This window comes from Taudactylus pleione, unplaced genomic scaffold (assembly GCF_031769625.1).
Source record: "Taudactylus pleione unplaced genomic scaffold, aTauple2 ptg001477l, whole genome shotgun sequence".
NCBI classification, from domain to species: domain Eukaryota; kingdom Metazoa; phylum Chordata; class Amphibia; order Anura; family Myobatrachidae; genus Taudactylus; species Taudactylus pleione.
In genome coordinates this window covers 1,757,274-1,770,692 of record NW_028285875.1, presented here as the reverse complement: position 1 = coordinate 1,770,692, position 13,419 = coordinate 1,757,274, and the positions used below count along the sequence as shown (strand labels likewise).

Below are 13,419 nucleotides of genomic sequence, written 5' to 3'. Positions count from 1 at the left end.
CTTGTAATATGCGAACTCTAGAAACATGGTGTCCTATAGTTACTGTTGTCAGAAAAACAATGATGATGCTGCTGTAAGAATGACACTTGGTGCTGCTGTCCTTTCTAGTCACTATCTTCAATGACCCCCAGCATGACTCCATAACCCCCTTAGAGGTCTCTGCCCCCAGTATCCTTCCAACTCTCTATTTGCAGAGATATTTCTCCCAGCAGCTGCAGCCGCAATATCTCCTTCACTATTTTTATGTTCTCCCTGTCTATTTATACCTCAATTCTATTGATCTCTACCCAGCTCGTGACACAGAACAAGAGGGCTGAACATGCTGCAGTGCCTCCTCATCCTGTGCCACACATTTATTATTTATGTACTTGTGTCTCTCTAATGGGTTTGGGATCTGTCCAGCTTTGTATTAAGCAGAGGCGCTGGCTCCTTGGTCTCAGAGATCACTGATCTGCTGTCACAGTCTGGTTTACCTATGTCTTGCCCTATTATCCTGATGCTGGGGCTGTGGGTTGTACATACAGGACATAAGCAGAAATGAGCATTATGCCGCTTATATATTATACGTTGGGCAGATTCCTATAATATTGTCGTTTCATGTCCTTACTGTTCTTTGTTTCTAAGTAATATATAAATATATTGCTATCCTACCTATGTGGTGCAGTTTGGCTAAAACCAGAACATGCTATTGAACTGTTGAGAGCAATACCAGGTTTATGCTTAATGGTATTTGGCTCTACATTAAATAAATAAACAAACGGTGTACACTTCATAAATGCACTTAGGGCCTGATTCAGACCCAGTCGCAAGCGCTGAGAGCTCGCAACTGGGTCGATGGTGGCCCAGAGTGCATGTGCACGACAGAGCCGGCTCCATCGTGCACATGCGCGAGACCCGGATAGCGATGGGCAATCCGTCGCTCCGGGTCTCGCATCAAAGGGGGCGTGCTGTCTATGTTGAGTGACAGCACGCCCCCTTTGGTGGGCGGGCCGGGGGGGGGGGGGGTTGCAGCCCAGACGGAGGCGTTCCCATGAGAATGCCTACCGTCTGGGGGCGGCCCCACTGACATCACAAGTGATGTCAGTGGGAGAGCTTTCGGCTCTGTTTGAGCTGAAAGCTCTCTGGGGCTTGCAGCCACGAGACCCTACCACAAGGGTCTCGTCGCAAGCCTGATGGTCGCGATGGTCTTGACCATCGCGACCATCATCCTGGCCGCTTGCATTAGCTGTGGGTGGCAACCCACAGCAATGCGAGTGGCCAGGAGGCCGCTCCATAAAAAAAAAAAAAAAAGATGCCCTGATTCAGAGCGAGCGCTCTGTCAGAGCGTCCGGCTCTGAATCAGGGCCTCAGTGCACAAACTATTCCCTATAAAGCCCTTGACATGATATGGTTGCTTACTGTTCAGCATTAGAGCAGATCGCTTTGGAAGTGAGCATGAGATTTGTACTGCAGGGTGTGGCCTTTTTTTTTTAGTAACAAACAGATGAAAGACAAAATGTGGCAAACACAACAGGAAAATTTACTAGTCTGAAGCTGGGTACACACTAAACGATTCTGTACCCAGTTATGCAACCCGCAATCCCAGCGCCGACGGGCCGACATATCAGGCGGTCCGTACACACTGTGCGATCCGGTGCCCGACCGCCTGATAGTCTGGCCCCGTCGCATAGCGTTGCATGGGATAGTCAACAGCATCGCCTGATCTTCCTGCATGTACAAAAGCTCAGACGATGCGGCTGATGACCCCACGGGAGTGCGCACTACATTATGTAGTACATACACACTACACGATATTGATGATTTTTTATCGTTCTATTGTATCTGAATTGCCCAAATAGTTAGCAATATCATGTAGTCTGTAGGGGCCTTAAAAGAGACAGAAAGAGGACAGGAAGAAAAGAGACATACAGTAGTGTAGCAAGAAGATACCAGTGGACTAGAGACATCACTGATATTATTTTACTTATTCACAGTAATTTATATAGTGCATACCTAGAATATTTGGCTATTCACATTAGTCCCTGCCCAAGTACAGTTTACAATCTAAATTCCCTACCGCATGTATACCCTGTGCCAGCTCTTGAGAGAGCGCCCTAACCTCGCGCGTGGCGAAGCTGTGCGTGTCCAAATTTGGGGGCGTGGACTAATTACCATAGGTTACGCCCCCTGTGTGACGTTATTTGGAGGCGTGCCCGCATGGCACGCCTCCAAATAACGTCAGGCTGGGGGTAAAGCCCAGCACTCCGTCACTGGCTGGGCTATCCCCCAGCCCTCTCCTGTCAGTGAATGGTTGCCGCTCGCGGTATCCATTCACTCTCCAGGGGTCCGGCACCGCCGCGCAGCTGCGGCAGTGGGGGTCCCCAGCCTCCCAATTTGAAAACCCGCGGGCCACTTCGAGATGCTGGAGAGGGGTTGCACCCCTAGTGCCGGCCCTGTGCATCAGTACCTCATGTCTCAGTGATGTCATTAGTACCTTGCAAATCATTAGGCTGCATTTTGATAAAGCAGCTCAGACCACAATAACTACAACTGTTCTGGACTGTGGGCCTGATTCAGCAAGGATCGCTATTCTGCTAAACACAGTTGCTAATATAAGTGGTGATATGTAAATGTTTGCATTGACATTGCGATCACAGCCTAACATAAGGATGCCCACTTCCCCTTACTCACATCAGTATACTTTAGCAAAATAGTGAAATAATCTGTAACATCAAGTAACATCGGACCTTTACGCACAGTTAAGGTAGGTCAGACCTTCACTCAGGAATTGCTAACTTCAGCGCACGCTATGAGGCCTCAGGCTGCGTATGGTATCGCAGTGGATAATTTACGCACGCTCATGCAATGGCGTTGAAATGCACTGGCACGCCTGCATTCGCCCGACCAACCCCGTCACCACCCACAAACGGCACTTCCTGTCAATCTGCGATGGGTCTGCGTAGCCACTGCGGTCGCAGTCCCGATTGCAGTGGCAGGTTTGCGCTCGCACACTGTGATGCATGCGCAGTATGCAACAATCAGCCTATTTGCGTGCGTATTAGCAACTGCGATACTTTCTGAATTAGGCCCTGTGTCACCTACACAGAGGAGGTGGCTAATTTGTGAGCTGAAACCATGTTCAGTTTATCATTCCACGTGGAAGCTGTGACATAACTGAGGTACATTTTAATAGACTCTCTACTCGTAAATATTGTTTGCGGTTCACTGGTCTACAGAGGACAATTATAAAAAGTATTTGTAGGACACTGGTTGGACATCTCATACACGTGACGTAACCCGAGATAACGTTAAAAAGTTTACACAGAAAACACAGTTACAGTATTACCTTTACTGATGCAAATGAACATGGACGTATTGTGTAATCAGACATAGCAGAGCTGGGACTGACACATTGTACATCCAGCGTGTTGTGTGTAACTGTGAATCATGGTGCCACACCCTGCTCCCTGGGGTGAAGCCTAGATATATTTATACCCTCTGGGAAGCTCTGAGCTCTCTGATTCACACTATGCTTTAGGGGTGGAGGTGAGAAGAAATTAATGTCATCAAACACCCTTCCCAAATGACTTCACGGTGCCAACACCATCATGTACACATTTCAAAGTTATGAGAATATTTGTCAGTGGTTGCTGTATGACTCATCCAATAGCAGCGTACAGTGCGCACCTTTGTGGTGCCAGAACAGCAGGAGATGGGCTATACAAGCCATACAGTACATGGCATGTCATATATGGTTTACTCTATAGTTACATGTACAGCAGTTTATTTAGCTTCAGATTCCAGAAAAATGGGGTATGATAAGGTGCTACACAGGTGCCGTAAGACATAACACATTACTGCTGTACTTTGCTTTGGATCCACTTGTATACAATGTCCCAGGGCAATCAATATTAACAACTGTCTGATGATCTAAATATATGGATAGAGAGCACAGACGCAAAAATAGAAAAAACAGTGCTTATAAGGATAGTTGTAAATAGGCACAGAAATTATTCTCAGAATAATATACAATGAAGATAGACATTGTTTATATTGATCACTGGAAGAAAGCCTTAGGGCCTGATTCAGAGCCACTCGTAAGCGGCAGCTCGTTCGCTCCGAGCGATGTTTGCCAAACTGCGCATGCGTACGGATCGTTATACGCATGCGCGAACCAGTCAGTGCGGCCGAAATTCATGTGCTCGCAAAATAGCGAATGCCTGATAATTTGAGTTTCAGGATGAGGCGTATGTGGGTGGTAACAGGGGAAGGTGCTTGAAAACGGGGAGTGGAGATCCGATCGCAGGCGTGCTTAAAGGTCAAAACGGGCGTTTTATGGGTGTGCATATTTAAAACAGCAGCGTCATTGACCACGTCACTGGGTTTTTTTTTAGCCAGAACTGCTCGCAAAATTGTGGTAGCAAAAACCAACCACAAGAATAGTGAGCAGCTCATACCCTGTTCGATGTACTCGATTAATCTAATAAATAGCGGACATGACGTAGGATGCGAGCGGCCAGGGGGCGTTTTTATCAAATAAACGAGCGCATGTTTTGTTCGCTCGTTCAGACATGGAGGTGGCAACAGACCGCAAGGAGCGTACGGTTCATTTGAATAGCCACCCCCTTTTTCTGAACGAGCGAGCGCTAATTGCGAGCGGCTCTGAATGAGGGCCTTAGTTCCATACTGGTGCTCCCAGATATTACATCAGTACACTTCAAGACTCTCTGTCTTCGAAGTGCAACTGTACAGCGCAATATGCAATCTCAGACCGAGTGTGGCAAGACAGCAAGAAGAATTCATAGTTAATGGGACCGCAAATAAGGACTTTACAGTATAGGGGTTGACATAAACTCATAACGCAAGTGATAGACCACTAGTAGGCAGATAACTGGGTCAGATATAGACCTATACCCCAGATATATAATATCTTCAGATGTTTTAGCACCATATGCCTAAATTAGCCACTGCTATGCCATACGCAGCTTGGGCTTTCACTGCATGCGCTGAGGTTAGTAATTTCTGAGAAAGGTCTAGTGAGGCTCCGATGGTACTCGATGTTACCAATTGTTTCACAGACTTGCTAAGTATTACGCATGTTTGTAAGGTGAAGTGGGCGTCCCTATGTTAGGGTGCTCGGCATTGCGATAGCAATTAGCATATTTTTGCAGTGAGACTGCATGCGTAATCCCAGCTGCGATCGCAATAGCGATCCTTGCTGAATCAGGCCCTATGTTCCTTCTGAAAAAAACAGAACAAATGCCTGGCTTTTTCAAAAATCAATGCTTGGCGTTTGCATGTTAACTTTGTTGCAAATAAATAACAGACAGGTTAACATTCCCAATTAGGTGTTATCACCAGAGAGAAAAAGCTGAAACCAGTGGGAGATCTCAGCATATCATAGCCCATTTCTGTAATTCACAGTTCTGTTTGTAAAAACAGTTGATAATTGGTTTCCATATGTTTGTATACTGTGTTTCAAATGCCATTACCGATGCATTAAAACAAGCTGTTGTTGACTAGTCAAGCTAATCTTGGCTGGCTAAAGTGCTTGGATCGAAACCAGGTTCCTGTGGGATTAAAGTGATGGTGTTTAAATTAACAATTATATTAGATTTATGACCTCATTTTTGTTTTGATGAAGACTTTTAATGTCTTTGTTCTGCGGTAGGAATTGTTATCAGAGCTTTAATGGTTTTATTGAAGAGCTCTGCTATGGGCCAATCGATATTATAAGAGCTTTTGAGTTAGCAGAACAGTAGAAATGTGCTACATTGATGACATCCATTGAAATGCTAAAGTGGTAATAATGTTTCTTCTATTTCTTATTCTTATAGAAGTTGGACATACGCAGGGTCCTTTGGATGGAAGTTTGTATGCCAAAGTAAAGAAGAAAGACTCGACAAATGGAAGTACCAGCACAGTAAATGCCAGTGGCATCCCCCTGTCTGCCGCACCCAATCATATTGAACATACCTTGTCGGTGAGCAGCGACTCAGGCAATTCAACCGCCTCGACAAAAACTGACAAAACAGATGAGCAAGTGGCCAATGCAGCCTCTAACCAAGGGTTGACACCCGAGGAGAAACAGGAGCTTGAACGGCTTCTCAGTGGCTTTGGTTTAGACACTGATGCCCAGATGCACAATTTAAATACAGGCACATCTGTAGCAGGAGCAATGCTGCATGTGGTCCCAGCACAGGTTCACGTCAATGGGAACAGCATGTCCCCTCCAGCTGAAAGAGAGACTGACATTCTGGATGATGACCTGCCCAACCATGATGGACATAGTGTTGGGAGTTTGGGTACACAGTCATCTTTTGACGGTACCCCTAATGTAAGTGAGTCTGGTTACCATGAGTCTCCTCATATTAATATGTCCTTAACCAATGGGCCAACTTCCATTAATGGTATAGATAAGCTGCATAGACACGGCTTTCTTGGTAAGGAGACTATGATTAATGGTGTATACCCATATAACAACCAAAACACCTTGAAAAACACAAGTATGCCTCACTCTCAAGAGATTAATAATCAGCTGAGGCCTTCAGTATCTGCCCAGGATAATCTGTCCACTTATCAAGCGAACCAACCAGCAATATCAAGTTGGGGACAACCTCAACCAGAAACATTAACACAAAAGCACTTATACTATTATGACCCAAATGGGATGTACCGTTCTCAGTCCTTCACATCTGCAGAACCTGTAAAGTATGAATCTAGTTCACAGTTGCCTCAAGCACCAGCCAGAAGTGTGAGCAGCAGGGAAGCCGTACAGAGGGGTCTTAATTCATGGCAACAGGGTGGAAGTCGACCACCTTCCCGTCAGCAGAATGGTACACCAGAAAATCAGAGTATGACCCCAACTTCACAACCAAGCACTTTTCAAACTGTTTCTCAAAGCCACAGTATCCCCGAGTTTCCCATGATGGCCTCACAGAATGAGATCGAGCAGTCTATTGAAGCACTTAACATGCTAATGTTGGACCTTGATCCTTCATTCTCACAGATGCACAAATCGCAGAGTGTACCAGTTGCTCCAAAAGATGAAAGAACTATGCCAGTAACTGGGTCACTTTCTGCCCAACCAGCCTTAGGAATGTTTAATCAGCCATCTCCACAGGTGGCACCTGAAAGACAAAGCAGTGCATATTTCATGACATCACCTGGCACCCAGCCTGCAGCTCCTGCTAGCCAGCCTCACACACCTATTGAGCAAGGTCCAAGAGTATATATGTCTTCAGGATATGAACCAGTGCGGCTGCACGAGACAAATAAACCTTTGAATGAATACAGAGAGCCGTACTCATCTGGAACCTATTCTCCATATGGTTATCCAAACCAGCAGGCTCCTTCAGCCTTGGTGAGGAGTTACAGCTATGGGATGAGCAGTAGCGCTTCTCCATCTTCTATCCCACCATTGTCAGCCTTTATACAAAACAGTCCACAGCAATCCACTGTAACATCCCCTGTAGTCACAGCTCAGCTTACCACCAAAGAGGCCCCGGAGGACGAGCACTATAATCTGGAAGGCCTCGTTGCTCACAGAATTGCAGGTAAATAACAATGGTTTGCTCCTGTCTAGAACAGTGTTTATTCTATTTTAATATTAATCATTGTGCTCTTTCTACAATTATATTTTTTTGTATGTGTACCGGACCTTTTTCAAGGCTGTATTGCACTTGAAGATCTCCATCTATTATGGCTACATTTAGTCAACAGCTAGATCTTTCTGTAGAGAGCAGCAAAATCATGACTCCTTCAGGCTTAAAAATAGTTTTTTTTATTAATTTGTCCATTGTCAGGTTTAGTTTCTGTGTGGATGCAGCCATTATCTGGGCTGTACCAATATCCCAACAATTCACCAGGAACAAGTGAATCACTGAGGCATGAGGAGCAAAAATCACAGACCCACAAAACTGTGTGTGAGCAGCAGATGCGCTTTAACCTATTTATGTAACAGAACGTAACTGTACATCCTGACTTTGAGCACTACGGAAATTTAGGCCTGCACAGATACCAGGCTGTCATACACCGCGGCTGATGTTTCTGTGAAGTGACCAGAACAACCTAACAAATAACCATGGTTCTCACCTACTAGATCACTCCAGCACTGCATTTAATATTATTTTTTATTTATAAAGATCTGACATATTACAAATTTAAAATCCATATTTAATATCTAGAAGCACACATATTCAATAATCTTATAATCAGTACAACACACAGCAAATATTTAGCAATTATATATAAATATAATCAAAAAAATATATTTTTTCCTCTTAACGTGTTATCCAAAGGAAGTACAATTTGTTCCGAAAAAGGCTGCAGCACTCATGCGATGTAAAATGATCACACATGTCCTCACACCACCCTCTACGTTAGTCACTGTGTGGTAACTGGCATAATTTGTCTTTTAAACATTGTTATGGTTACTGAATGCCCAGGCTAAATATTTGCATGGTCGACTCGGTATACAGAACGTGGTCATTGCAGACCATGTTTGGAATTCATTGACCACAGACAGCGTGAGGCCAAGCTCACATTCCACTCAGCTTCTTACTAGACCCACTCCCTGGCATGATACATGAATGTGATGCGTGAGCTTCTGACTCTGTCACACAAACATCTCATGCTAAAAAGCCACTAACCCAAATAATACAGTTTGAGAAAACATTGTATTGTCATTACCGCCACAAAACTCTCTCTGCAGTCTCCTTCTGTAGGCCTGAAAGCAGGAAGTCTGGTGTGCTCATCATGAAATGCCTCCCCCACTACATCATGTATTATTTCAAATATGTTTTTTTAAGTACAAGATAAATAGAAGATGGGAAGGCAGCAAGAGGCATCAGTATTTAGGAGGTATGAACAATCACGTCTCTAAAAGGGTATCAGGGTCTGTAGTGGAAGTTCCCATCCCTGCATCTTAAATGGGGATTTCCACATGGCGATAACTAAAGAGCAAATAAAGCCACTGTTTGACAATAGTATATTACTGAGCTAAATAATATACCTGTAGTAACTGGAGTGTTCATACTAAATATGTCCTACATAATCTCTGCCACAACTCTGCATCAGATTGCCCTGTTAGAGGGAAGAGTATCCCTGAGAGTGAGTGACAGCTTGGCAGAACGTCTGATGCTGCCGTCTCCCCTGCATCAGGTCCAGTCACAGCATTGCCCTAAAGATGTGGGAGGAGCTTGAGCTGTTTGTGGCGAGGTAAAACTTTTATTTTTGAAAACTTACATCTGCCATTGGTTTTTTAGGTTCTGAAAGCACCAGTGTCTGGAAACCTGAAAAATCTGGCATTAGGGTCACTGCCCTATTGTATGGAGATACTTCTTGTATGCTTTGTCATTCTAAAGTGATCAAATTTGTAGAAGAGACATATATATGTATATATTAGTTTATTTTACAGCCTGTAAATATCATGGTTTTACTACTGTCTATGAAAAAAATCTAGATCCTGATGCCGAGAGATTACTACACTTTGTAGCAAGCATATCGTTTGTTAAATCACGCTGCATATGTGAGGATCACTAGGTACATGCAGACATACGGGATTGTGGCACATATGTCAGCCTGCATTTAGAGAAGTGGAAATAAAGGGCATTCTAACATAGGCCGAGTATAGTCAGCACGTTTTGGGACACATGCAGAATGGGACGTACATTCATTATACACGTGAGAAAGCGGCATCGTTTGTGGATGGTCAGAGGCAAATAGTGATTGATGATGACGGACGTCAGCACTACTAGCGAATCGCTTGTGATCGGCTATTTGCCAATGCTCCGCTGACACTGGTTGGTGCTCTCTTCGTTGTTTGGACACACATTATGCTTTCGTGTGCCTGTTCATGTTTTCTTTCTCCTACATGCAGTGGTGAGTTGCTTCTGATGTATTCGACTTTTTAGTGATGCCTGTTAGCTAATGCGCATTCTGCAAACCAGACAAATGGCTAAAAACATGGGGGTAAGAGTATGCGACATCTGCCTGATGTAAAACGGTGGTGTTTTCGGTTGGATGCCCACCCAAACATAAGTTGTGATAGTCGTGGCTTAACATATACACGCAATTGCAGATTTTTTTCCATAACCGCCAATTGCATCTATCTGTTGGGTACCAATTTGCTGCCACCTCTGCATCAGTCCCCAAACCATTGGTATGATTTCTATATAGTGTAGATGCAGCAGAGACATCTGCAGGCCAGACAATGGTCCTGCACTCGAATAAAAAAAAACAAAAAAACAATGTACTGAGGAAGAGCATCATGGCAATTGTTAGAAAATATCACAAAGTGAATCACACAATTTATTCTATAAGCCATTTAAAATCCATTTTGCATCTACAAATCAGGTGTATCCTGTAATTCAGAATAGGCAAGATGTATTACTGAATGGTGAAGCAAGAGACAAGAATACAGCGATGACTTGTATGGAATGTAACAGGTCAGCAGTAGTGTTTAGTTTTCGGAGACCGAGGGTTGAATTATTCCCTCTGTATTTAGCTGTAGCTGTGTGCTTTTTGTGCTAGGAAGCACATATATATATATATATATATATATATATATATATATATATATATATATATGTGATCTATAACCCTGAAATAAAATACTGTGGCATTGGTTATAGAACAATAAATATAACCTACTGCCATTGTAATTAAGTGAATTGTAATTTAATGTTATTAAATAGTTTTTCTTTCCTAATGTTTAGTTATCTATTTCAAAAGTTTAAAAATGTATGTTTGATTAGATTTCTATAATTTATTTTTAGTAAGATTTCACCTACTAGTAACATTTTACATACACAATATTGCATAAGGTGGACAGTATCAAACTAGTAAAGTACAGGCATTAAATCCCACGGTTGCACAACAATGTTATTATTCAGCTAAAATGTTTTAAATTACAGACAGAGGAGAAAAACACACATACACATATATTTATATATATATATAATATATAGTCCAAAGAAAAGCCGCACTCACATAATATTGCTCTGGATGCCATTCCTGGGGTGCGTAGTCTCAGGGCAGTGGCCATAGTGGTTGCCTTAATATAAACCTAGTGGGTAGAACAGAGAGCTCTCACCATTGTTCTTGAAGTAAATTTGAAGATTTATTCACTAATAGCAGTAAAAAAGTAAAGATACATGCCGACTTTTTCAGTCTGGGGGACCTTTGTCAAGACCACAGATACTTTAACACGAAAGCCCAAACCCATTAGTGTGCCCCACGCGGCATATATATCACAAAACATACATATCTCACCCCCTGACGTCAGACGCCAATCACATTAAAACTACAAATAATACACGGTATAGGATCTCAATGATGACCTCAAAAACAATCAGGCTAACATATCATTACTTAACTTTACATCACCAAAAGAACCCACTATATGAACACTCCCAGAATGGAATGCAGATACCCGGAAATGAACCAACAAGGGCGCGCTATCAAGTACACAAGCTGATAGCCAGTAGGCTTTCCTGTTGAGGTATCTGTGGTCTTGACAAAGGTCCCCCAGAGGACCGAAATGTCGACATGTATCTTTGCCTTTTTACTGCTATGAGTGTAGAGTGGTGAGTGCTCTCTGTTCTACCCACAATGCATATGTGTGCATGTATGTATATATGTATGTGTATATATATATATATATATATATATATATATACACACACATATACACACACACACACACACTACAAAATCACTAACGGGTATATACTGATGGGGAAGATGAGGAAGGGATAGGGGGAAAGGAAGTTAACACGCTGTTCAACCTAGATTGAGTGAAGACCTACTTCACTCTAGCTCAGGTAAACGTCTGTGATAAGCAGTATACCAGGGGTCAAAAGTAGTGAATTTTGGCACAGTATCATGTAGCAAAGCAGTGATCTATTCCATGGACGCTAAATACCACACTTTATTAAGCAGTTGTGAAATTGTTGGGGCAAGAGATTAATTCAGATGTGCCTCATAGTATTTCAACAAATAATTGCCAAAGAGTAAATATAAATAAAGTCTTAAAACCAAGAAGCAGCAATTTTGGAGGCCTCAGTTGAAGACACCTATCAGTTATAAATTAGTTACAAAACTGTGCAGGAAATGTGTTCACAATACAGAGTTGTATTGCAAACAGTATATAATCATCAGGGCAGGATTCCCCCCCCCCCCCGCGCGGTTGTCCGCGCCTGGCTTACCTTCGATTGGTAAGCCGGGTGTCAGGCTCCCGGCGTAGATCTAATGACAGGTGTCGGGATTTCAACGCCTGTCATTAGTGCCTTGCCGGGATTACGTCTGTCGGCTTCCCGGGAATCAGTATGATTTACGGCTGGAGGTTCAAATCCCGACAGCTGCGCCCCGACAGAGGAGGAAATCCCGATCGTCCTAAGGTAAGTACTAACTAACCTAATTTTACCCCCTAACCCTCCCTTAGGGGTGCCTAACCCTAATTTCCCCCCAAGGGCCTAAACCTAACCCCCCCTTCCCAGCCACCTAAACCTAAGTACCCCGGGGGCTGCCTAACCTCCCCCCGGGGCTGCCTAACCCTAACACTCTCTTCCCTAGCCTAAACCTAACCCCCGGGGGGAAACCCCTAACCTAACCCTTTTTGCCCCCCCCCCGCGGCTGTCCGCGCCTGGCTTACCTTCGATCGGTGAACCGGGTGTCACGCTCCTGGTGTAGATCTAATGACAGGCGTCGGGATGCCTGTCATTAGTGCCTTGCCGGGATTAAGCGGTCGGGAAGCTGGCTGTCGGGATTACGTCTGTCGGCTTCCCGGGAATCAGTATGATTTACGGCCGGCGGTTCAAATCCCGACAGCTGCACCCCGACAGAGGAGGAAATCCCGAGCGTCCTAAGGCAAGTACTAACTAACTAACCTAATTTTACCCCCTAACCCTCCCTTAGGGGTGTCTAACTCTAATTTCCCCCCAAGTGCCTAAACCTAACCTCCCCATTCCCCGCCACCTAAACCTAAGTCCCCCGGGGGGGTGCCTAACCCTAACCTCCCCCCGGGGGTGCCTAACCCTAGCACCCCTTTCCCCTAGCCTAAATCTAACCTCCCGGGGGGGGAGCCTAACCCTAAATCCCCCCCGGGAACCCCTAACCACACACGGCTGTCCGCGCCTGGCGCACCTTCGATCGATAAGCCGGGTGTCGGGCTTCTAGCGTAGATCTAATGACAGGCGTCTGGATTTCGACGTCTGTCATTAGTGCCTTGCCGGGATTAAGCAGTCAGGAAGCCGGCGGTCGGGATTACGTCCGTCGGCTTCCCGACTGCTTCCCATTATATAGGTGCTTTCCCATAATGGATCTTGAAGCTCTTTTATTGTCAGCATCCTTAGTTCATACTGATGACACCAAATAAGGTTCAAAGCAGCTATGTACAAATGTTGGCTTTGCATTTCCATTTTGTTTCTATATAAAATA

At 44.3% G+C, this 13,419-nt stretch overlaps 1 protein-coding gene across 3 annotated transcripts in view; it reads left to right on the top strand.

Annotated features, from left to right (window-relative positions):
• TNS1 (tensin 1) overlaps positions 1-13,419 on the top strand; it is a 754,643-nt gene that overhangs the window by 689,131 nt on the left and 52,093 nt on the right. For all 3 annotated transcript variants that reach the window (XM_088463870.1, XM_088463869.1, XM_088463871.1), the window contains one exon: positions 5,817-7,535. In XM_088463870.1, coding sequence (XP_088319996.1) covers positions 5,817-7,535 — 1,719 coding nt within the window. The remainder of the gene's footprint in view (positions 1-5,816; positions 7,536-13,419) is intronic.